Consider the following 25,288-nt stretch of genomic DNA (forward strand, 5'->3'; position numbering starts at 1 on the left):
AGAGCTGCCCTTGGGTTGTTAGGGCACAGAGCAACCCCCCTGGGGACTGCCAGTGCCTTTGGCAGCCTGTGCTGCAGGTAGTTTGGGGAGGGGGAGCATGGCTGCAGGGACAGGATGCCAGAAACACCACAACCCAAAGGAAACCTTTATTGGGGACTCTTCAGCCACTGAGCAGAATATGGCATTTCTTACATCTTCCTCTGCGCTGGGGCCCCAACACGTCTGGAGTCCCCAAAACGCATTTCCAATACCTCTGTCTATATACAAATACATATATCCACAAGCAGGGACAGGGTTACAGGGGGACCAGGTCCCAGGGCAAGGGGTGCTCAGCGTGGGGGGCTGTGCCCACTCTGAGCACTGAGGGTGGAAGGGAGCAAGAGCTGAAGCATGGGCCAGACAAAGCCCAAGCCAGCAGCTGCTGCTGCCATGCCAAGCAAAGGCTGGTGGAGGGCATGCAACCACCACAGCAGCCCAAACCAACTGACTGTGTAGTACTGGATAGCCCAGAGCCCTTTCCACCCCAGCCCTCAGAGCAGCAGGGACAGGGTCTGCTCCAGCCCTCTGGCACAGCTCAGCAGCCAGCGGGCTCTTCCATGCTGGCCATTGCTCCTTGCCCTGCATGGGCCTCACGCAACAGGCAGGGCCTGCTGGGCCTTCACCTGGCAAGAGACAACACATGGCAGTGAGGAGGAGCAGTGCTGGGCCCTGGGGACATGGACATGCTGGCTGAGGACACCAAAGGAAAATGTGTCCCTGTGTTCCCCACACGTTTCACCCAGCTAGCCCTCAGCACTCTGCTCAGCACTGTGTGTGTGCCAGCCGTGTCCATCCCCAGGACATCAGGACCTGGACACCCACCCCTATCCCACACTGGCCCTCAGGGCAAACTCACCTCCAGGTTCGTCCTGGCCTTGCGCAGCACACTGTGTGTCCTGGTCACTGCAGGAGAGAGAGGGGCTCAGTGAGGTCCCTGTGCTGCAGAACCACATGTGGCACATGGGGACCAGGCCCGCTTGGCTGTGCCAGCAGGGCACCTACAGTGACTGACGATGAACTGCTCCATGCTGTCCTTGAGCTGGGCTGTGCTGCGGAGCCGCCTGGCCGTGCTCTGCAGAGCATCCTCCCTCTCGGAGAGCCGGGCCCGCAGCGCCGCGATCTCGCCCTGGAGCACCTGCTCCTGGCACAGAGGGGTGTGATGAGCACTGAGCCCCTCCCCGGTGCCCCCCGCCGGCCCCCGGTGCCCCCCGCCGGCCCCAGGTGCCCGCTCACCTTGCCCTGCTGCTGGGCGGGGCTCACGGGCGGCACAGCGCTCCAGAAGGCAGCGAGGAGGGACACGCACTCCTCCAGGATGCCGTGCAGGGTGCTGGCGCTGCCCCACAAATGTCCCTGCCCTGTGCCGGTCCATCCCTGCGGGAGAAGGGTGCGGGAGCAGGCTCTGCCGGGGCAGCCGCATCCCGGGGAGCTCGGCAGGGCAGTGCCGGCAGCCTGCCCCGGCCCGGAGCCTCCCTGCCTCCCGCTGCCCCCGTCCTGCCCACGCTTTACCTCCTTTCCCGGGGCCGGGCAGGCGGGCAGCCCGAGTGCTGGGCGTGTGAGACACATCAGCTCCCGGGCCAAGGCCTTTCCCTCCGCCATGTGCTGCTCCAGGGCTCGGTACGTGTCCAGGCGGCCGACGACGTGAGCCCCCGGCAGCCCCTCGCCCTTCCTCAGCAGCGCGTCTGCCCCGCGGGGCTCTGTGGAGCCAGCGGGGTTGGGTGAGGAGCGCTGCCCGCTCCCCTCGGCACCCACCCTTGGCACCCGAGTGCCCTGAGCTCTGCTCGGCAACGGCGCTGCCACCAGTTCAGCAGAGCTCAGCAGGCGGGCAGGCTCTGGTACCCACCGGCCATCCCTCGGAGCGCCGATGTGCCACAGGGCGGCGGGGAGACGAGGGGAGCTGCCGAGTTAGTGCCAACATCACGCACCGGAGGAGATGGGAAGCAGCCTGGAACAAGAAACAGCTGAGCCCCTTTAGATCGATGTGGCTCCGTGCCTGGGGCTGCTGGGGTCCTGCACTGTGTGTGACCTGCTGCCACAGGGGAAGTGTCTGGGGCCACCCAAGGGTAGCAGAGGGGCCAGGCACCCCAAGAGCAGGAGCTGGGCAGGGATGCTGTGCATGGGTCCCATACCTGCTCGTGTCTCAGCAGAGGGGCCAGGGAGGCTCTCATAGACGTGCAGCTCCGCACGCAGGGTCTGCAGGAGCAGGCGCTGCTCCTCACTCTGCTGCTGCAGGAGCGTCACCGAGTGCTGCAGCCTGCAGAGGTGACACGAGTGGCTCCGGTGCCAGCCATCCCTCCCCGTCCTGTGGCCCCAAGGTCGCAATGCCCCAAACCCTACCTGTTGTTGTCCTCCTGCAGAGAGCGCCGCTCGTCCCGGAGCTGCCGGACGCTCTCTTGGCACTCGGAGAGCTCGTCCGCCAGCCTCCGCTGCTTCCCACGCCTCTGGCCCAGCTCTGCCTCAGCCTCCCGTGCCCGGGAGCAGGCAGCCAGGAGTGCCTCCTGCAGCCGTGCCAGCTCTGGGGACAGAGAGCACGGAGCTGGCACCACCACCCCACCCAGCCGGTGCCCTCTGGGGCCCAGCCCCAGGATGCTGGCCCAGCCCCACCTTGGGAGAGGTGGTCACGCTGGAGCTGCAGGGTCCTGTTCTCCTTGTGCAGAGCCTGGTTCTCCCTGCTCAGCTGCAGCCCCAGCTCTGGTGTCTGGGCATAAACATCACTGGGTAATCCTGAGGAGGGGAGCGGTGCTGAGCGTCTGTCCACAGTGCCCCGTTGTGCACAGGGTGAGCAGAGGGACGAGCAGAGGGATGAGCAGAGGGACGAGCAGAGGGACGAGCAGAGGGATGAGCAGAGATGTGCAGAGATGTGCAGAGGGATATCCAGAGGGATGTACAGAGGGATGTGCAGAGGGATGTACAGAGGGATATCCAGAGGGATGTACAGAGGGATGTGCAAAGGGATGTGCAGAGGGATATCCAGAGGGATGTACAGAGGGATGTGCAGAGGGATGAGCAGAGATGTGCAGAGGGATGAGCAGAGATGTGCAGAGGGATGTACAGAGGGATGTACAGAGGGATGAGCAAAGGGATGTGCAGAGGGATGTGCAGAGATGTGCAGGGATGTGCAGAGGGATGTACAGAGGGATGTGCAGAGGGATGAGCAGAAGGACAAGCAGAGGGATTTCCCCCAGCAGCCCCAGCCCCGTGCATCCCCGTACCGCTGGCCTTGCTGGTGGAGGCCAGGCGTCGCTCCAGCTGCTCCCGGAGCCGGTCGTTGGTGCAGATGGATTCCTCCAGGCGCTGGCGGAGGTTGCGGATCTCCAGCAGGTGTTCCTCCAGCAGATCTGCCCCTGCCACAGCCACAGGGGCAGAGCTCAGGGCAGGAAAGGCTGTGCTGCCGGATCTCCCCCAGCTCCCCCAGAGGCAGGAGGGATGTCCCCGTGCCCTCTGACACGGAGCATACCTGTCAGCTTGTGGCCAGAGGGGTACCCCAGCGGCAGGGCCCCATAGGGCAGCTGGCCCGGCGGGGACACGTCCCAGAGGCTGCGGGGCTGGGTGGCCCCCGGGAGCTCAGCCAGGCCCTGCCGGGCTCCGTGTGGGCAGAACGGTGCTGGGGCTTTGCTGCCCTCTCCAAAGGGGCCCAGTGGCACTGTGGGCTTTGCTGGTGCCATGGGCAGTGTCACGCCTGCACACACAGGAGAAGAAGGACGATGAGCAGGTAGGAAGAATGGGGCAACACACTCCCTCCATCTGCTTTTTTCCCCCCTCTTGCTCTGACCAACAGTGCAGTCCAGTGTCCCCCATGGCTGAGCTCCTGTCCCAGTCAAACCTATTCCCCGTGAAGAGCAGGGGCTCTCCCAGGACTTGATGATTACGTGACACAAGGGGGAGGGTCTCAGCCCCACTCTACACAACAATTTAGCAAATCAGCCTTTTCCTAGAGGAGCTGGGATATGCCAGTGTCTACACCTAGGGCTAGTGCCATCTCTGGCTGGGTCCCTCCAACCCACCAGATCCTCTCCATATGTCCCCAGTGTCCCCCAGCAGAGGGACCCAACCTCAAAGCCACAGCCCCGAGAAGAAGGAGAAGATCAAGGGCAGGACATGCAGGTCAGAGAGGGTGGGGGATGATGTGTCCCAGCACAGCATGCAGGGCAGGCAGGACCAAACCCAGCAAGAGGCAGCGTGCTCACTTTCTCCCAGCTGCCTCCGGAGCAGCTGCAGTTCCTGCTGTGCCTCAGCCAGGGAACAGACAGAATTCCCACAGCAGCCCAGGAGTGTTGGGGCCGCAGGAGGAGGGGGCCCGGCAGGGAGGAAGGGGGACAGCCCAGGGGCCAGGGCAGGCAGGGGGGCACTAACAGGTTTGGACAAGGAGTCAAAGTGAAGGCCTAGAGACAGGAGAGAGAGACAGAGAGGTGTTACTGTGGCTGTGGGCCAGCCTGGCAGAGAGCCCTCCTCCCTGGGGACCCCGGGAAGCCAATCCCTGTGCCCAGAGGCACCAGAGCTGTGGTCCCTGGTCACTGTGCAGTACCTGTGTGTTGGGTGGGTTCCTCGTGGCACTGGCTGTACTCGCTGGCCACGTCCCCATCGGAGCAGGGCTCCAGCCCCTCGGAGGTGAAGGACGAGCTGCTGGCAGAGTGGGATGACTCCGAGGGTGGGCAGCTGCTACCTGGGGACTCTGAGCGCTCCTGCAGCTTCACCTCCAGGCTCTCAATCACCTTCTCCTTCTCCTGGAGCTCCTGGCTGAGCCTGTGGACGTGGCCCATCACCAGGTCTGACCTCCATCCCACAGCCCTTTCCTACCTGGTGCCCCACATGCCATGTGCCACAAGCTGCCCATGGGGCTCCCCATCCCCAGAGCAGAGGCAGCCCCAGGACTTTCACCTGAGGCAGAGACCCCAAGGGCACTGGTAGTTCTCAGGGTGCCCATGCCAAACACATCCCACAAACCCTTCCCTGGGAACAGATACCTCTGTGCCAGGAGTTCGTGGCTGGTTTTGTCCTCCCCATCTTGTTGATCTCCTGAAACAGCAAGCCAGGAAAGAGCCAGTCAGTGTCTCCATGCACCAGGATGCCTGGTCCCACACAGAGCCATGGCAGGACAGGACAGCCCAACTCTAAGCAGGTATCCCACACAGCACATGATGCGAGAGTGTCTCCTGCTCTTCACCCATCAAAGCATCCCTTCCTGACCCAGCACAAACCCATGACATCCAGCCCCGCTGCCCCCCTAGGGGTACTCACTGGTGCCCAGCTTCTCACTGAGCCTCTCAGCCAGCTGCCTGCCCTGGGCCAGCTGCTCCCGAAAGCCCTGGCCCAAGTAGTAGTCAATGTCAGTGCCACGAAGGAGGTCCTCGAAGGACCGCAGGGCGTCCCGCAGGTGCTGGGCCAGGCTGCGGCTCACGCCACGGCCCTCCCGCAGCATCTGCCGCAAGTGGGAGAGCTCCCGAGCCTGTGCCTGGATCAAAGAGTTGTATTTCCTAGGAGAGATGGGCAAGCAGGCTGTTCACAGGGCAGCCAGACTCCCTGAGAACACAGCAGGGATGAAGTGCCATGGAGGGAATCTGCGCATCATCCTCTGCTGGGGCTCTGCCCCGCCACAAAAACACCCCAGGCACCTGCCTGCAGGGAAACCGTGCGACAAGGAGCCACCAGGCAGCTCCTGGAAATCCCAGAATCTCCCATCTGGAAACCCCTGTATCCCCCAGGGCCATACCCTGGCCAAGTGGCAGATTGCAGCTCCTTGGGCAAAGAGGCTCCGTGCTTGGCTGCGGGCAGCTGTGCCTCGAGCAGGGCGACGCGGTGCACCAGGCTCTGCAGGTCGCGGTGTGCCCGCAGGGCGGGTGGGCACAGCGTGCCGTGACCGTCTGACTGCCAGCCCTCATCCTCGTCCGTGAGGCTGTGGGCTGGGGACGCCAAGGCCTTGGGAGCCGGCAGGGGCCGATCGGCACCCGAGGTGTAGCCGCTGGTGACAGAGATGGAGCGGGCACGGCGCTGCAGGCTCTGGATCACCTTGTTGGCATTGAGCAGCTGGGCCTTGAGGTCCTGGATGTGCTGCTGCAGGGCCTCCACATCCTCCAGGGCCATGGTTTTTTGGGCAGTTTTGCCTGCTCTGGACATCCCTGGCTGGCACGGGGACCCCAGCTCCTCAGGCAGGCTGGTCTCACTGAACACATCTGGCTCCTCGCACTCTGCAGGGAGCACAAGGTGTCACTTCCCTGTGCCAGGTGGGCAAAGCACAGGGATCCCAGGAACCCTGGCTCTCCTTACCAGGGCTGGTGGTCTCATCACGGTCAGCCTCGGTCTCGCTTCGCCCACAGGTCTCATAGCCCAGGTCCTGGAAGTCCACCTGCACTTGCTTGCTGAGCTGCTGTGTCTGAGGTTCACCTGCTGGGCAGCGCCATCAGCTCAGGGCCCCCGGGCAGGATTCAGCAGCCCTGCCCCACTCCCGGCACTGTGCACAGGGCTCAGAACACAGCCCCACCCCACCCTGGCTTTTAACTCACGGAGCAGGACGTGGTACTTCTCCAGCTGCTCAGCTTGTGCCCGCACCGTGGCCTCCGAGGCAGCGAGCTTGTCCTGCAGCTCCTGGCACTGCCTTTGGCCCTGAGCCACCTGCGAGCGCAGCTCTGCGCCCAGCCCTGGCCAGCCCCCGCCGGGAACCGAGCCCTCCACCTGCCGGAGGGGAGATGCGCTGTCAGCTCCCCATTCCCACCCTCATTCCCGTCCCTGTTTTCACCTCCATCCCGGTTCCCTGAGCACTTACATGGCTCCCGTCCCCTCCAGCCGGGCTGCCAGGGCAGGGTCTCTTGGCCGTGTCCTCCTGGGACCGAGCCTCCAGCGCTGGGCGTTTGGTGGGCACGGTTCCCCTCTCTGCCGGGACCCCCGGGCCATCCCCGCTGCCTCCGGCCGGCCGCTCCCCGAGGGAACTGCGGCTCCTCCGCTGCAGCCTGCGGGGCTCGGGGGTCAGAGAGCCCAGCCCAGGCTCCTCCTGCTCCCCGCTCTCCAGCAGCGACGTGGCTTCACCCATCCTCTCCTTCAGCTCCGCGTTTTCCAGGCACAGGCTCAGCACCGCCTTCCTGGGGGTACGAGGCGCAGTAAGGCCAGGCAAGCAGGGTGTCCCCTCCGGCCACTGCCATCCCCGGCTCCAGAGCCCCAGAGCTCTTGCCTGATGTGGGAGACAGAGGAGAAGCCGGCTTCCTCCAGCTGCGCCTTCAGCTCCCGCAGCTCCTCCTCAGCCCGCAGCTCCCGTTCGGGCACGGTGGCTGCTGGGCTCCTGCCAGTGCCCCCCTGCTCCTTGCGGGCCCGGGGGGTGCCCTGGAGGCACAAAGACAGGGGGTGACAGGGGGTGACAGGGACGTTTCCTGGGGGCTGGGGCACATGGCATGGCACTTTGGCCATGGCACAGTGCTCAGCCCTGTTCCCGGCGCTGCCCCACTCACCTGCTGGGTTGCCAGGCCACGGGCTGCCTCCTCCTTCATGCTGTCGGTGAAGTTGGTGCTGCCATCGCTGTGTGAACCTGCGGCCTGACCTAGGGGACAGCACAGCACGGCGAGGCGCTCAGAGCAGCGGCGCTGGCAGCGCTGCCTCTGTCCCCTCCTCCCCGCCGGTACCCACGGCCACTGCGGGCAGCCCCAGGTCCTGCTGCTGGGACACTCCCGGCTGGATCAAGCCTTCCCTGCTGTCCCTGGGCGCTGCCAGCCCCTCCCTGCACACTGGACCCATCACTGAGGGAGGGGACAGCCTCGGGCAGGGAGCCTCGCTGCACCTCCCCAGCCCGGTGGGAGGATTGGGGTGAGCACCCCACTGCTGCGTGCCCAGGCAGGAGCAGCCACCCTGCCCACAGTGCCCAAGCCGTGCTGCCAGGCAGGCCTGGGGCTCCTTGCAAGCCCCGTGCTGGCTTTGCAGAGCTGAAGGGACACTTGTGTCCCTACTGCAGCTTGGGCAGCACCGGGGTCGTGCTTTTCTGCTTGCACACAGCTCTGCTCCTGTCCCCATGGTGCCAAACCCTGCGTGAGGACTCGAACCCCTTGGGAGATGGGTGTATCCCCAGTCCCTCTTCTTCCCAGGGGGAGAGACATTTAGGCAGGGCCCAAGACTGTCCTCTACGGCTGTGAAGGGCCAGGCTCCACAGCTGGCTGTGCACCAGAAGAGAGATAAGTGCTTTGCCTGCAGACAAATCCATCACCATCAACTCTGGAGCTGCAGGGCAAGGCAGAACACAGAGCAGGGGAGCACAGAGAGATGCCAAGCTTCACTGGTGAAGCCAGCAGGGATGCATCTGGCTCTCAGGAAGAATAGCTGAGGACCAGCAGGAACGTGCCTTGCAGCAGGGCAGGCGTTTGCACAGGGCACTGTGCTCATAGAGGGGACACACTCAGGAGAGCCACGTGTGCCAGGAAGCTGCAAAAATGTGGGGCTGAACCTGGGGACACATCACCCCGCACGATGCAGGTGTGAGCCCATGGAAGGAGCTGTGTCCCAGGGAGCAAGGACAGCTAACCCAGCCCCAGGGAGCAAGGACAGCCATCCCTGTCCCAGGGAACAAGGACAGCCATCCCTGCCCCAGGGAGCAAGGACAGCCATCCCTGTCCCAGGGAACAAGGACAGCCATCCCTGTCTCAGGGAACAAGGACAGCCATCCCTGCCCCAGGGATCAAGGACAGCCATCACGGGGAAATGCTGGTCTGGGAGCAAAACGCTCAGCGACAGCTTCAAGTGGCAGCAGCAGCGCAGGAAGAAGCAGCTCCTGTAGGTGGCACTCGGCACAGCCAAAGCACAGCCCTGTGAGCCCCCAGGGACAGAGCCCGCTGGTGCTGAAGCAGCCAGGGACAGCACTGAAGGGGGAGGGCATGCAGACCTGGGGGGCTGGAGGCCACGAGGCTCTCAAGGTGGGTCACCACGGCTGAGGGACCACGGCAAAGTGACCCCCAGCTGCTCTGGGGACATGAGAACCACCTCATGTGGTTGTTGCCTTGTGCCAGGGCACAGCATCCCCACCTCTCACTACTGCCCACAGCTCCCTCCCAGGGCTCCAGGGCTGAGGAGTAAAAGGGAGCGCAATTCTCAAGGAAAAGCAACCCCAAAACCAGCTAAAACCAAGGGGTAGAACAGGAAGCTGGTGCTGAGGAGCAGAGATGTGTGCACACAGGGCAGCTGTGCCCAGGCTGCGTCCCCACACACCTGAACCCATCACAGCAGGAGCACACCAGGCTGCTCAGCTCTGTGTGCCACCAGCACAGCAGGCAGGAGGTGCAGCCACAGTTCTGCTTTTCCAGCCTCCTCGGGCTTTCAGCCCAGCCTGAAGGCACAGAGGGTTAGTTACACGCTTGCAAACTGGACACGGATCACGAGCCCGGGACACCCAGGTACAGCGGCTGCACAGGAACCGCCACACTGCTGGGAATGAGGCACAGGAAGCAAGGGCCTTGGGGAAATTCAGAGAGGAAGGAATGGCAACACACAGAGACAGCACAAAGCACTGCAGAGTTTGACAGAGGGTGATCTCAGGCAGGGAATGCTCAAGGGATAAGAGGAGGCCTTAAAGAACAGGCCAGGAAAGCTGTGACACCTGAGCCCAGGCTAACACTGCCCCTCAGGGACACTTCGCAGCAGCGATGCTAACAGAGGCAGGGACAGATCTACAGCAAAACAGACACAGGTGGAGGAGGGAGATGCCTGAGCACCAGCCAAGGCTCCTCTCAGGCCATGCCAATGGCTCTGGGCTGGCTGCTGGGCTCCACGGTACCCAAGGGAGCAGCTGGGCATCAGTGCCAGGATGGCAGAGGGAAAATGGAAAGGTAAGAACAGGGCCACAAAGGCTTCTACAAAGTGAGAAGCAAAAGGATGGGGAGAAGAATGATGCTACAGAGAGAAGGGGAATGAGATGAAACACAAGAAAGGAAGAGCTAACAAAAGCCAGAGCTGCCCAGCAGCTCCCAGCTGTGTCCCTCAAAGGCCCCAGGGAACTGCTGCAGTCAGGGCTGTGTGGATCCCTGTGTGCTGAGCTTCTGCTGCCTGCCAGACCCCAGGGCAGCAGCAGGGAGAAGCCCCCAGGGCAGCAGCAGGCACGGGACAGGCGGTGCCAGCTGAAGCAGCTGCAAGGAGCCATGCAGCAGAGCAGGCACAGGGCCAGGTGCCCAGCCCAGCACCACGGAGCTCCTCTGCTCCTCTGCCCCTCGTTCAGCCACCCCAGCAAGCACAAACAGATGCTCAGAGGTGCAAAATTTGCTCCTGCTGTTTTGAGAAGTGATTGAGTACTAGACAGCAGATCCACAGCCTGCTGTGCATGGGAAGCCCTGGGCAGTGGAAGGTTGTTGCTACTGTTTTTCAGCTTTCACACAAGCTCCCACATCCCCAGAGGAGGTGGAAGAGGGCCTGGAAAAGGTATGCAGTGGTGCTGAGGGGAGCCCAGCACCTCAGAACAGGGTCCTGCCCATGGCCCAAGGGGCACACGAGCATGTAAGGGACATGTGCATGTATGAGTGAGGGGGCAGACCCAGCCCAGACCCTGGGAGCAGGGACACCCCTCAAACCATCTGTCAAAAAGAGAAGGAAGCTCTCCTCTGAAGGCACTCACAAGTTAGGTTTAAACAACTTAAAATTAGGGAAAAAAAAAAGCCAGTCAGTAAAATTATCAACACTGGAGAAGGATTTGGTTTAAGCATAAACTGAATTGCTGGTTCTACACTCAAGTCTTGTGTAAAGGGTCCAGGCAAGTGTCCCCAGGTCTTGAACTCTCTGTCTCTGGAACAGACTTTTCCATGTACACTGCCTCCCTTTGGGCCAGCCACCATCAACCCAAGGGGTGGATGTCACTGGGTAAGAAAAATGGTGGGAGGGAATACAAAAACTCACACTCATGCACTTGGGAGAGGATAGAAAACATCTGGTGTTTCCTTCAGAGATAGGGAATCTTTATTTGGCCCATGGTGGTGGGAAGAGAAGGGAGATAGAGGGGAATAACTAAAATGGAATGATTTGAATGTGCAAATACATCAGTGGCCACCAGGGTGGGTCAGACAGGAACGTACACGAGACACAGGTGGATTGCACTGATCGCCGTTTCCAAAGCAGCTCAAAAATAAAACAAATAATAATAAAAAAAAAGCCCTGCACCATGGTTCTATCGTACCATCACTAAGTACCAAAGCTCAGAGTCAGTGAGACGGGTTAGTGAACCGTTTCCGTGGCGGGCGGGTGAGCGCCAGTGCTCAGAAGGCATGCTGGGGTAGGACTCTCACACGCTCCTGTTCCCCACCTCCTATGGCGCCCTGCGTCTCCAGCCTGCTCAAACACTCCAAGCTTCTTCCAAGAGCTTCTTCCAGCTGTCCCCGGAGCTCGTGGACCCCTTCCAGCTCCACCTGCAGGGCGTGGTCTCTCGCAGAGCTGAGCGACAGGCGGCACAGGAGGAAGAGGGTTAGACAGGCTCCAGCCCTCGGGGACACTGAGCCAGGCACAGCCCCGGGGGCTCCCCAGGCACCTCCTGCCTCACCTCCAAGCACAGCCACCCCCAAAAAAGGCCCCTGACCATGGCAGGGGCCTCGGAGTCACAGCTGTTCTGCAGTGCTTTCCCAAGCACTCCACTTATGTGCTCCCTTGCTATCAGGTAGCTCAAATATCCCAGAGGCTGCAGCCCTGTGAAGGGCAGGGGATTAAATCAGGGGACAGGCAACTGCCTGGATAAGCACCTAGAGGGATCCTTATCAACCCAACAGTTGGCTGAGAATTTGACAGCAGTCTCTGAAAGATGGCCAAGAGTGGGTGGGAAACTGAGTTGGGAAAAGATAAGCTAAGGACCAGAGATGGAAATCCCATGGTAAATGAGGGGAGTTTAGGGAGCCATTAAAGCTGGCCACTGCAGCCTCTTTGAGGGAAAAAGGCAGCCTGAAACTTGGACTCTCAAAGAAGCATTTGGCTGATCCTTTGCCTAGATCCCCTGTTCCCCCACTGAAAACTCTCAGACCTGCTGAATGATCCCCGCTTCAGGGACTGCCCCATGGACCAGCCACGCCTGCCCTGGCAGCAGAGCAGGGTAGCACAGAGCCCAGGCGGCCCCACTTACGTGTCTGGGTGCGTGTGAAACTTCACCAGGCTGCCATAGAGCTGCCTCTCTGCCTGGAGAGCCTCATTTAACCGATTCCTCTCAGCCACCAGCCCTTCCAGCATCAGTAACAACTGCTTGGAGAGAAGACACAAGGTGCAGCTCTTAAACAGAGACAGAAATCAGAGGAGGTATCTAGCTGTCCCTGACAAACTGGGGGTTCCCTTTCCTCTCTTCCTTGTGTCCAAGCTGATCCATGTCATCCCCAGACTCCCAAAAGACTCTGCCCTTTGGACAAGTGCTGAAGAGAACTGATCTTCTCCTCTGTATTCCCACAACCACACACAACCAGCTTCCAAGAACAAGCACATCCTGGAGTATCCAAAGGCTGAAAACAAAGCCCCACACCTGAGCACCAGCAGAAAGACAAACACATCCAAGTTTGCCCCACTGGCACACTACCTGCTGCCTTCTGTTTCCAGTAGCCTCCTGTCCCTGGGACTCTGCTACGGCCACTTTCTCCCGAAGCATCAGCACTTCTTGTGTCAGCCTTTCCATGGCTGGAATTTCTTCAGGATCCACCAGCTGCATCTGCAGATCCTGAAACCCAGCAAACAGCAGGAGAGCTCAGTGAGGAAGGGATCAGTAACAATGACAGCTGGACCTTCGCAAACCTCCCTGGAATGCAACTGCCAGAAGTTTCCAGTGTTTGGAAAGATCCAGGTCTTCCAAGAAAAAAATGCCAAAGCACCAAGAGTGGATTAGGCACAGACCACAGTGCTCAGTAAGAACCAAGGAGGGACATAAGAAGGGTGCATTCTGATTAAAGGATGTGAAGGAGGGTGTTTGGTACAGAAAGAACAGAATAACAAGTAAGAAGAGTCTGGGGGTTTGCCAAAGGAACCCAGAGAGCTGTAGGCAAGAGCAACCACAGCCAGCCAGCCACACTGCTCTGAGGATGTGGGGGACAAAGAGACTCCTCTGCAGCTTTTCCAGGTGGAACTCACCCAGCCTAGCACAGCATCTCACCTTGATGAGGTCCTCTTTCATCTGGATGGTTCTGGTCAAGGACTCGATATCCGAGGCCTGCACCTGCAGCTCCTCCTCCTGTGTGGCCACAACAGACTGGAGAGCAGTGAGCTCCCGCTGCAGAGGGAAGAGAGGCACGTCAGAGACTTCTGAAAACCAACACCCCTCTGCCCCACTTCTCTCACTGGGGGTACCCTCACAAGAGTAGGGTCCAAAACCTCCGGTGAGGCACAGACCTAAAGCCTCCCAAAAGCAAAGGAGACCAGTACAGGCTCCACCACAAGCTCACCCTGCTTTCCCTTTCCTTCCTTGCCATTAGCTCCAGCTCCTCTTTGGCATTGACAAGATCCTTCTCCAGTTCTGCTGCTGACATTGTAACTGCAAAGACAACTTGGTTACTGCAGGAGCACCAGGTGCCAGCTCAGAGCCCAGATCACACACAGTCCCTCTCTGGCAAGACAGGGCCCTGCTGCTTGTGCTCCCTATCCCACTGTGTGATAGTAAAGGCCCTTCTTCCCTGCTTGTTTCAACAGCAGCCAAAAGCAGCAGCATCACAGGCCTGCTGTCCTACCCCTGGCAAAGATCAAGTGTCCTGGCCCCAAGGCAAAACCCGAAACAGGTACACTTGTCTCAGCTCAGCCTGAAACAAAGTCAAAAACTCTCCAGTGGACAGCATCAGATCTTGAGTAGAAACACCTCACCTCATACCCAACAGCAGCAGTAAGTTCCTTTACTCCCATCCTCAGACATCACCCAGAAGAGAGGCAGAGCTTTATTTCAAAATTCTCTTGTTCAAAGCTCTCTACTCTTCCAGTTTCATGTAATGATTCCCCCATAGCAGAAAGCCCTGGACATATTTGGGGACCTGAAAAGAAGCTGTCCCACACTCACCTCCCTCTGTCCTGCAGCTGCTGTCCTCCTGTGGGGATCCAGCCATGCCTGTAGCTCCACAAGCTCTTTGCAGTATCTCCTGAAAACATAAAAGTCTGCAGGTTTGCATTTTCATGGGGAACACACAGCTTCCCCAGAATTCCAGGACTGCAGCAAAGCTGATCTGTTGACACCTCTAAAATGTGGAAAAACAATGAAGGGGACATAGCCAGGCAGCAGGAACGAGTGAATTGCACCCACAAGTTGTATGTGTGGGGAAGAGGGCACTGGCCTTGTTTTACTTGGCACTGGGAAGCTGCTGGCAGCATCTTCACAGCAAAGATTAAACAGGTTTCACTCAATTGCAGCAAGACCATCTTTCAACTGAGACTCATCTTTATCTCAGATGTGGCCCAAAGACACCATGCAGGAAGGAAAACACATCCCTGGAAGTGTCTAGAGCTGGGAATAGAAACCTGTTTACAGCTGCTTAAAAACATTCAACACGTCAGCTCACCAACAAACCATTAACAGCTGCTCAAGTAGGAGCCATGGCATATGCAGCCTTGGAGCTGTGCTCAGCCTCAAAGGGGATTTTAGCAAAGCTGCTTTAAAAATACCAACTCCAGTTGTGGAAGAGACAGCAAACAGCCAGCAGGCTCTGCCAAGAATTAGTGGGACCTAAATTTAGCTCTCTTGTCCCCTCCAGAATGTGACAATGTCAGGGAGGGGATTACAATACAGCAAGGCAGCCCATCCCAAGGAAGGAGTGGGTCAATGCTGCAAGGTCAAAGGGTGGATGCCTTTCATACTCTCCTGTGCCCCAGGGATTCAATTACTGCTCCATCAAAACAAAAAGAGACACTGAGTGACAAAGGCTGATGAAATCAAGATCAGAACATTCAGGCAACATTCCTGCTCCTCAGTTTCTTCTCCTCCTATAGGAAGTCTTTTTGGTAATCCCACTTTCATTTCTATCATTCTCTGTGGTGCTCTTCTCTCCTACTTCCTTCTGTGGCCATCAGTTCTTTCTGCAGCCCCAAGGCCACAGGCAGAAGAACACAGTGCATTATTCTTACTTGTAAGGGTTGTTTGTCCTGCTTCAATGGCCTGGCACCAGCTGACTGGGTACCAACAGGGTCCTTCCCCAACACGTGCTGGCGCAGCAGCTGTAGCTCACAGCTCCTTTCAGCCAAAGCCTGTGCCATCTTCTCTGCAGCCACCTGAATGAGAGGGAAAATTAGGGATAGGGCCATGATCAGGGATCCTGCTCCCTTTTCTTCCTTAGAGACTACGGGAAACCATCTCAGTATTTATCTGCTGCTGGAGACTCCAAGAGCTCTGCAAACCAGCCTGGCAGTTACTGTTCCTGGCCACTCACACCCACCCCAGTGCAGCCCTCCCATCTCTGCTCACCAGCCTCTCATGTACAGAGGAACAAACTCCTCTGGTCCTCTCAGCCCACCCAGGGGCTGCTCTTTGCTTAACAAAAGTCAGGGTCACCCACCTCAGCCTCCCACTGTGGCACTGCACAAAACTCACTCTGCTCTGCTGCTCTTTGGTGCTCAGAGCCTGCAGCAGCTCCCGAATTTCAGCATCATGCTCCATGGTTTGGCGGTTCCGGTCATTGAGGAGATCCTGCAGCATCTTCTCCTTGTGCTGGAGACGCAGGCACAGCTCCTCTGCTACCTCACTCTGCCCGGGGCCCAGCTTGCACAGCAGAGTTGCTGTAAGCTCCTGAGCAAGGGGGAGGAAAGGAGAGAGACTGGAAGTTGTTCAAGGACTCTGCAGCCTGGGTGTAGCCGAGGGAGCAGTGTCAGCAGGCACAGGTATGTTCAAGTGCCAAAAGCAGCCAGCCTCCAAACGCTGAGCACAGCTTCAGGTGAGACAGGCAGCAGCCTCTGCTTTGGGACCACTCTCTATGGACAAACTGGCTGAAGGCTCAGGAAGCCAAGCTAAGGCCTTACCTCCACTTCCTTGTTCCTGTCATGCAGGCAGGTCTGCAGCTGTTGGATGATCCCCTCCTGCTCCTTCTGCCTGCTGCCAGATTTGGCCTCAATCTCCTCTTTGAGCCAGCGGAGGTTTTGGCAGGTTGCTGAGACCTGCTCCAGTTCCAGGGTTTTGGCTTTCAGGAGGCTCTCCAGGCTCTGAGTACCACAACACAAGCAGCTCAAGCAGGGACAGAAACTTAGTTCTGAATAAAGCAAAACTGGAAATACCAGTCTCTACTGCTAGCAGAGTCACACAGATTCACCCATCTACTCCAGGTGTCCTCTATGCCCGGCCCAGAAACAAGAGTGACCCAGGAACCCGCCCCACACACAAGGCCAGAGGGAGCCAAACACCAGCAGACACTCTCCCCAGAGCTTTCAGAGGAAGGTGTGTCTAGCCCCACGTCCCCACAAGGCAGGCTGGGCCAGCACTCACGTGGATGGTGGCCTCGTTGCTGGAGAGGACGGTGCGCAGCCTCTCCAGGTCGCTGCCGCGCTCCCGCATGGACAGCCGGAGCCGCTGCAGCTCTTGCTCCTTCTTCTCCAGGGCACAGAACTTCTCATCTACTGCTCGCTGTGGGACAGGGGGGCTTGCTCAGCAGGGCCTGATGGGGCTCTGCAGCCAACACTCCCTGCATGCTGGACTCCAGCTCCCCCTGCCAGAGGGGCTCCTCCCAAAGGATGAGCATGCATGTGGTCACCCCAGGGGTCAGCCTGGGGCTGGGGATAACCCAAAGGCTGAGCCTCAGGGACAACTGGAACGTGCCTACAACATGTGCTCACCTCCAGAGCAGCATCCCTGTCGCTGACACGCTGCTGCAGTTTCTCTAACATGGCATTCATGGCTGCAGGGCTCTTCTCCAAGCTTTGCTGGCATTGCAGAAGCTCCCTGGACTCCTGGAGATCACACACACAACCCTCTAGCACAACTGACAGTACAGAAACCTCCCCCAGCCCCAAGAGCAGCACAGGGCAATCAGGGACCTCCACCCAATGCTTGCTCTAGCCTTCACATTAAGGCTGGTAGTGCCAGCACGTGGGGCTGGCTGACCAACACCTGCCAGGGCTCACCAGGCATTGCTGTGAGCTGAGGTATGTGAATACCTGTGCCTTATCCCTCACCTTGGGGGCCCAGAAGCCTCTCCTTCCTTCAAAGGGCACGCATGAAAGCTACAGACAGACTTTTGCATGGCCAAATATCAAAGAAGGAGGATCAGGGACTCCATTTAATTATGCTCAACTCAAGATCTTCCTGCAATCTCACCTGCAGAAGCTGCTCCTTGCGAGCCAGCTGCTGAGTCAAACGCTGAACTCTCTGCTCCTGGGCCTGCAGCTCACGGCTTCTCTCCCACTCCAAAGTCTGGAGCTGCTGAGCCTTGTCCTGCAGCTCTGCCTGCAGCTGTTGTACCACAGCACGCAGCTCCTGCAAGGAAAAAGCACATCCCTTGGAATCCAGCCCTCAACACAACTATGAACAGTGGGCCAGTCTGAGGAAGGGCTGTGGGAACAGCTAGAAATGCTCTGCAATGCTACAACTTCCACACCTCAAAACACACTGCCATGGTGTTTGAATTTATCTCATTCCCCAGGGTATCCATCCATCTAAACCCTTTGCTCTGACCACAGGCAGAGCTTTAGTCAATCACAGCTAAGCTGTGCAGCAGGGACATGAACATCACAAAAAGAGATGGGACATTTGCACCAGCCAGTGATGTACAAGTGACAACATACCCACTTATCAAGGGTCTTTGCTGATTCTTAATCCTCAGCTATGACACTAAGGAGGCTGGAGACCACGTGTGACAAGGGGTTAGCAAAGTGTGCCCAGTCTGCTGTCAGCAGAAATCATGAACAAGAGCAGAGTATTGACCACACCAGTGCTTCTTAGCTGTGTAAACCCAGAAACTTCCAGGCTAAGTGCCTGTCATACCTGATTGTGTTTCCAGGTTGCCTCTTTCTGCTGCTCTTCCTCGTGGACCGTGGTCTCCAGGAGCTGAGCTGCTCTCTTGGCTTCAGCCAGCTGATGCTCCTTCTGGCGCTGAGCTCTCTTCAGCTTCTGCACCTCCAGTTTGCTGCAGAAAAGTGCGTTCTGAAGATCGAGCGGTGACATCTGCTGCTCCTGGGGTGACAGTGGGCTCTCTGACACCTACCAAAAAGCAGGGTTCAGAGAAACTCAGAGATTTTCTTCTAGGATGCCTGCAGAATGACACCTGATGTATTTGAGGCTTTCCAGGACATACCTGCAGCTGTCCCAGATGGTTTCTGTGTAACATGTCCCGCAGCTTGGCCATGGTCTCATTCTGCCCTTCGATGATGTGGTACAGCTCCTCTGTCTGAGTCCAAGCACAAGAAGCCCAGTCAGTGGCAAACCAAGCACAAACTCTCCCATCCCAAGCCTCCAGCCTGGATTACAACACCTCAGCACCACGTGAAAGAGACTTTGCAAGAAATAATTTACTGAGATGCAGGATGCCAAGCAGTGGCTCAAGCATTCCTTCTCAGCCACTGCCCACAGGGCTAGCACAGCTCCCTGTTTTGCTGAGCACCACCCTGCCCACCCTAAACTCTCACCTTACTCTCTTTGCTCTTCAGGGCCTCATTCAGACTCTGGATTGTACGATCTTGCCTTTGTGATGTTTCTTGAACAGATTTTAATTCAAAATTCAAGTCATTCAGCTTCTCCTGTAACAACTGAAGACAGAAATAGGTTGGGTTTATTTAATCCGCTTAATGCTCTATGTAAACATCCTTAAGACTCCCTCTACTCCTTACTCCATCCAGCCCTGGTGTTGACCACATCGAGATCAACGTGGCTCCCTCTAGAGTCTGTAAATACGTATGGAGCTGGGTGGAGACCGGTGAGTAAACACAAAGGTCCTTCACAGGACTTTATTGCAGTGCTTCTGCTCCCTCAGCTGCAGGGCAGAGGTTTCAGGCTTGAGTTCACAGATCATACTGCCTCCCACATACTCCAGGAGAGTCTCACTCAGGCTCCCCTCCCAGTTTCTATCATTTGTCTCTGTTTCCACAAAAGGAAAGGGGCTGCTTCAGCCCAAAATCCTCCCAAAAATCTGGAAGGAAAATATCAGCATGAAGAAGCTACACATTCACTGATCAAACCAGTGGATTATTTAGCACTAAGTTCTGGCTTCAGCACAAAAGAGCCTGGCCACTGCCAGCACAGCTGCAAAGCAAAGGGGAGCTTCTCACCAGTCTCCATGGCTGGTTTACAACCTGAGAAACCTCTGACACGCTCACCCTAAAGAGAACACCACCCACTCCAACAGTTTCAGGACAGTTTGCTGCTTTCACCATAAAGCTCATGACACAGAACATGTTGTGCAGTTAAACAAGTGCTTATTAGTGTTTATAAACATGCTGCTTGTTGGCATTCTCAAGGCTGGATGATACACCTCTTCCCAAGACTCAACTTCTGAGGCAGCTGGTGCTGCCACATAATTTCCTTCTGTTGTTCATTAGTTTACACACCTGTCCTGTTATCTCTGAGACACTCCCCCTAACCTGTTTAAACACTTCTAGCTGCATTTACTGGGCCTGGGATCTCTATTTCCATCAAGCTTTGCAGTCCAGGCAGCTGCAGCTGACCTTATGGCCATCCCTAGATTTAAATAAATATTCCATCCCAATTTTTTTCCCCACATTTAACCTGTTTTTCCAGAGAATATAATTTACCTTAGAGTTCAAGAGCATAATTAAGAACATATAGCCTTCTCAACATGTGTTTATGTTGATCTGCCTCAAGAGAACTCAGATACATGTTTCTTTCCTGAGTGTTTAAACAGAAGTAAAACCAGGATACCCCCCTACGTTGATCTCCCTTGCTTCTTGAAATAAAATTTAGAAATGAAACCAGGGCTCCCTCTGTCCTATACCAGGCTCAGCCCAGGCAAGACAAGAGACAGGGAAACAGCATCTCTCCTTCACCAGCTCCTGGAAGGCTCACCAGGCAAATGGAAAGTTCTTTCAAAATAATGACTTGCAAAATTAAATATGGAAAATTTACACAGCCCAGCTGCAGGAAAAAAAAAAAAAAAAAAAAAAAAAAAGAAGCAAAAAAAGAAGCAAATGCTTTTAATTGAAGCTGGCAGACAACAGCACTGAGAATCACACACTGAGAGGTGCAGCTACCTGCCTCCAGCCAAGCCAGGAGACACCCTCTGACACTAACCACATCAGACTCACTAGCACTGGATGTGCCCTTCATGAAGAAATACCTTGTTGGCAGCTTCAAAGTGCTGGATTTTGCCCTGCAGCTCTGCTGCACGCACATCGGACACGTGCTCCCCTGCTGCACCTGGAGCTGGCTGCTGACGTTCATCCTCCAAATTCTGAAAGGAGAAAAACAGTAAAAAATGAGAGGATGCCTCAACTCTTGCACTGGCTTCTTCTCTTCAGCTGTGGGCCATCACAGACCCTGCAGCACGGGTTTAGACACGCCCCATGTGCTTTTCTAACTGGCTCTGATTGATCATTCTGCCTGTGTCTCCTGCCTGGGTGCAGGCTGGCACCTGGCAGCTCTCTGCCTCATCTTCCACAAGTGCCCCAAGGCTCTGACAGGGCTCCCTGTCTCTCCTCACTGCTGCACCACGAGCCCAGCAGCTTGTCTAGCTCTAACCACTGCCTGTGGGGTAATGGCGGATCTTCTCCCCACACCCAAGCCATATCCCTGAAACCTGCTCTCCTTCCCATGTGCTCTGCTGGCTTTTTAAAAAAGCTTCAAAACCCCACTGAAATGGTTCCCATGTTCTGCTGAGATTCTGGGTCTTTATCAAGCCTGCAACCTTCAATCCTTCCTGCCACGACTGAGCAGTCACCCCCTGCTCTGAACCCCTGCATTTTCCATTTTCTGGGCTCTCCTTCACCACTTCCCGTGCTCCAGCATCCACCCTGTGCAATTCCTTGCAGCTCCTCAAATAGGAGCAAATTCAGTGCCACAGCTGAGATTATTTTCACAACACATACCCATTTATTGGGAATGTAAACAGCCTACTTTGTGACACGTGGCCTGCCAGAGCCGGCTGGCTGAGCACAACACTAATCCCTTGTCATCCCTCCTTACAATTTTGCTGCCTCCCGCCCAGGGAGTTAACTCCTTAGGGCAGCACTCCATCCCAGCCACCCTCTTCAGCCCCCTCAGTGCTCCTTCAGTATTCCTGAGTATTATCAGTGACACAAGACTGACTGCACTGCTGCCTGCTCTAGGTGGGAACCCTGGGAAGGGCTGCAGGGATGCAGCACAGAGGCCATGGAAACGTGGCAGGGCTTTTTGGAGCACACACACCAACACCAGCAGCAGCTCCAGGCACTGCAGCACAGCCAGAACAGTCAGTTCCAATCAGCCCTGTCAGGCTGAATCCTCATCCTCAGCAGGCACAGAAACGCTGTCTGTAAGAAGCCAAGCAGCACAGGGGAGCTCCCTCAGATCTGTGCAGTGCCTCTCACAGACAGAAGTAACACCTCCCTTTACCCTGATGTTTTGTTAGGATTTCAGTGAAAACTCACAATCATGGTGATTACAAATTTTCTCTGCCAGAAGGCTTTGGATGAGACAGGGAGAGCTGCTGGAATGTGCCACAGCAGCTATTTTGAAATAAGGTTGATGAAAACAAGAGGGGCGGAAAAAAAAGAAAACAGATTTCCTCAATTTTCACATAAAATAAAAATAAAAAAAAGCAGAAAACCTGGAAATATCTAAAAGCAGGGAGGAGAAAGGCAGAGCCAGCTCCAGAGTCCAAAGTTCCAAAGTCCAAGCTGCCTCCCTCATGCCTCCCTGCAGCCATGTCGACTTCTCCAACATCAGCATTTTACTGCCAACCTCTTCTCAGCACAGCCCCAGCAGTGCCAGCACACACTGACCCAAAGAGAACCTTCTTTAAAAGATAATAATCAGGGCATTCTCTGAGCCTGCCAAGCTCAGTGGGGAAGGCTGCCCAGCACAGTGGGGAAGAGCCTGGCTGTGAGGAGGGTACCTCACAAAGGCTCTGTTGGTGCCACTTCCCTGGGGCTGTGGTGGGGAAGGAAATTGTTGGTTCTAGAAAAACCCTGAGAAGATGATCCCTACAAGGATGCTCCATAAATTTAAAGAACAAAATGCTCCATAAATTTAAAGAACTGCAAAAGCAGTAAGAGAACTGTGGTCCTGTATGTTCTAGATATTCCTTTCACATTTATGCTCAGGAATTGCTGGACAGCAGCAGCACCTGACTTATAGGAAAGGTGTTGCTTTCATAAAGCAAAAGAAAAATAATTTGTGCAACAACTATTCATCCTACTAGCTGCATCTGCCTCCCCATTTTTGCTCTTAAAGCCATCTGAAGGATTAAGCCCTTCCCCCTTCAGCCAGACCCTGTGCTCAAGAGCTGCTGCTGCCACAAGGAACAGGCAGTAAAAAACCCCGCAGGATCAATTCCTGGCAGGGCCGGTCAGATGGCAGAGGCTGGAGAAACTCCTCAAAACACAGTTCCTAGATGAGCATGGCCACGTGTGACACAAAGCCAACCTGGAAACAAGCCGGGCTGTTCAGATAAAGCCCATTTTTATCCTTCACACACACCCCCAGCAGTGGAAACCATCAGCAAATGACACGATGCCCTGGTTCACATCCTCAGCCGACGGCTGCCTTTGTGCTCCAGATGAAAACAAGTTTTCATCGTTCCTCGAGCAGGCTTTTATGGAAAAAAAAGCACCCAGCTCCGGGAAACGCCCGAGCAGATGGGGCAGCAAGTAGCCGGCTAAAGAGGAAGAGCAATTCAGCACTGCCAGTTGCCATAGTAATAAACCAGCATTTTCCTAATCCCCCAGGCTACCTACAGCATTAGGCAGCACTAAGGCTGCTAATGGGAATGCAATTAGGCTGACATGGATCTTCCTGAATTGAAGCTGACTGAGGCCTTCTATTCATTACGGAAAGGGGTAAAGAAGTTACAAGTTCAGCTTTTTGACTGCAGACTAAAGAATATTTCATTAAAGCCAGACAGACAGAGGCAACCTGGAGCTACGACTGCTATCAAGACAGGTAACAGCATCCCAAAAGCAGGAGCTTTCAAGCCCTCTCAGCAACACCTGCCACTAATTGATAGATCTTTTCAAAGGATCAGAAAATAAACCTATTATCTTGAATACCAACCCTAAAGTCATCCTCTGGCACAAATCCACCTGCAAGGAAAACACCTTTTCCTCAGGGCACACGCCACAGATGCCTGGGCGGCTCTGCACGTTGGGCAGAGAGGCAGGCGTTCCTCACACCCCAACCATTACGCAGGCACAAAGAAAACACATCTGCTGGAAAACACATGCCCAGAAGCTTAAAATATTCCCTTTGGCTGTGGGTAAAAGCCACACTTGACTTCAAGCTTAAAGATGAAGTGAAAATGGTGTTTTCTCAGCAGGAGAATGACAAAGAGGTTAGACCCACCTAGCAGGCTGCATTGTCAGGGAGGGGGAGAGGGTTCACTTCCCAGAACACCGGGAGGAAACAGGAGACAAGAGAATGCCTGAGGAGAGAGCCAGCACACCTAAAAAGGAGCGAGTTGCCTATTCTTAGCCCCCATTCAGCCACACGTGGCTGTCTGCATTATCTCAGCACAGAAGAATCCCCAGTGGGCTCAGCACTGGACCACGAGGACAATGCTCAATGGAAGGGCGGCACCGTGACCTCTACCTGTACCCGCAGCGGCATATAATCCTCACAGAGGTCATCCCACAGCTCCTGCAGTTCAGAAATTTCCAGGGGAAGGCCCAAAGGAGCCCTGGAAAACGATTTTCTCTCTGTGTTCAGGAAGGCAGAACTAGCACATGCTAAGCCAGCAGAAGCACTGCCATCCCCCAAGTCACGGCTGAGCTTGGGAGGGGGCAAGCTGGACTTGACAGGAATAGGCAGTCGGCTGCCCCGGGGGCTCTGGAGGGGTTTGTAGTCCAAAGTCTTGATCAAGTTGAGGGCCAGCTCCAGCCTGTTCCCGCTCAGCGAAGAGCTTGGGGTCATGCGATCATCCAAGAAATCGTCACATTTCCCATTCCCTTTCACGCCCTTATCAGCATCTTCATCCTTCTGCTGCGGGGGGCTGGCCTCCACAGTGGTGTCCAGAGACTCGACAGAGGATGCAGGCGTGCCTTCCTCCATGCTATCTCCATCCACAGCCACCCTGGAGCTGGTGGACTCGGCCACATCACACACAGACGACTCCTCGTTGCCCATGCTGGCCGACCAGCGGCTGGACAGCCCGCAGGAGATGCTCCTGGCCACCTTTCGGGGCACCTTGCAGATGGCCTCGTAGTCGGCGTCGGCCACGCGCAGGGCAGCGCAGCCCCGGCAGCGCCGCGGGCGGCTCCCTGCTCCCTCGGAGCCGTGGCAGCTGTGCGGCTCCAGGCCGTGCTCTTCTTGATCCATCCAATATTCAAACCCCGAGTAAGCGAAGTCCTCCTGGAGGAGGGCAGCGTACCGTGCATCAGGCAGGTTGGAAAGGTCCACGGTCCCCTCCCCAGCCCTGTCCTCTGTGCTGGAGTCATCGTTGTTCCTGCGGTACATGCTTGCGATGCAGAACTTGAGACGGTCCTTCTCCAGCAGCAGCTTCTGCAGGCGCTCGATGGAGAGGGCTTCGATGCGGGCGATGACGGTGTCGAACCTGTAGATGCGGTCCAGCATGAAGGCACACTTGCTGCAAGCGAACTCGGACCTGCCGTCCCGGCACAGCTCCCTGCCCAGGACGTGGGAGAGCAGCACCTGGAGGTTCAGCTTGGCCGCCGTGTGAAAGATCCATCGCCGCTGGTTGCCGCACAGCTCCCGGCCGCAAATCCGGCAGTTTTCCTTCATCCTCCCTGCCGCTGCACAAACCTACTCCTGCAGGCTTTTAGGAGACCTTCCTGAGGTCACCACATCTCCCTGAATCCCCGAGCCCTCCGGCACGTCTCCCCGCACCGATCCCCTCTTTTTTAGGGTGGTGACACGCCGGGACTCCTGATGCTACATTAACATCCCACCCTCCACCACCTCCTTCACATCTTCACAGCCGCACCTGGGCTGCCCCCTTGTCCAGCCTGGCCCCCCCCCGCCCCTCCGATGCTGCTCCCTCTCCTCACAGCTCGACCCCCCGATGCTGTCCCCTCTCTCCTCACGGCCCCCGGCCCCGGGGCTGCCCCTCACCGCGGGCCGCCCCTGTCCGTCCCGTCCCGCCCCGGCCCCGCCGCCCCGAGCCGATGATGCTCCTGCCACGGCAGCGCCCGGCTTCTGGCTCAGATTTCAAGATGGCGGCCGAGCCCAGCCTCCCGCGCATGCGCAGCACCCGCAATGCCTGCCGGGATTTGTAGT

General features: G+C 56.8%; 1 protein-coding gene across 1 annotated transcript; it reads right to left on the bottom strand.

Annotated features, from left to right (window-relative positions):
• Window positions 1–124: 124 nt before the first annotated feature.
• On the bottom strand, window positions 125–24,991 carry NBPF8 (NBPF member 8). Its single transcript, XM_058842622.1, has 37 exons — window positions 23,645–24,991; window positions 20,199–20,312; window positions 18,535–18,654; window positions 18,204–18,296; window positions 17,894–18,109; window positions 17,228–17,386; window positions 16,747–16,860; window positions 16,400–16,537; window positions 15,940–16,119; window positions 15,515–15,709; window positions 15,052–15,195; window positions 13,994–14,072; window positions 13,392–13,480; window positions 13,103–13,219; window positions 12,536–12,673; window positions 12,095–12,207; window positions 11,291–11,418; window positions 7,473–7,561; window positions 7,199–7,347; window positions 6,797–7,109; window positions 6,537–6,705; window positions 6,301–6,417; window positions 5,747–6,221; window positions 5,275–5,510; window positions 5,001–5,052; window positions 4,562–4,779; window positions 4,224–4,418; window positions 3,494–3,715; window positions 3,249–3,380; window positions 2,641–2,760; window positions 2,374–2,551; window positions 2,166–2,290; window positions 1,880–1,981; window positions 1,273–1,733; window positions 1,042–1,180; window positions 896–942; window positions 125–662 (listed from the first exon to the last, which is right to left on the bottom strand). Exons 1-37 carry the CDS (start codon window positions 24,791–24,793, stop codon window positions 630–632), a joined length of 6,858 nt encoding a protein of 2,285 aa, XP_058698605.1. The 5' UTR covers window positions 24,794–24,991; the 3' UTR covers window positions 125–629.
• Window positions 24,992–25,288: the final 297 nt, after the last annotated feature.

This window comes from Poecile atricapillus, chromosome 7 (assembly GCF_030490865.1).
Source record: "Poecile atricapillus isolate bPoeAtr1 chromosome 7, bPoeAtr1.hap1, whole genome shotgun sequence".
In the NCBI taxonomy this organism is placed as follows: domain Eukaryota; kingdom Metazoa; phylum Chordata; class Aves; order Passeriformes; family Paridae; genus Poecile; species Poecile atricapillus.

Coding starts and splice junctions, on each gene's coding strand:
- NBPF8 (XM_058842622.1), bottom strand. CDS start 24,793: ATGAAGGAAAACTGCCGGATTTGCGGCCGGGAGCTGTGCGGCAACCAG. Junction 18,110..18,203: donor ACCATCTGGGACAGCTGCAG/GTATGTCCTGGA, acceptor GCTTTTTGGTAG/GTGTCAGAGAGCCCACTGTC. Junction 12,208..12,535: donor CTGGAAACAGAAGGCAGCAG/GTAGTGTGCCAG, acceptor CTCTCCAAGCAG/TTGTTACTGATGCTGGAAGG.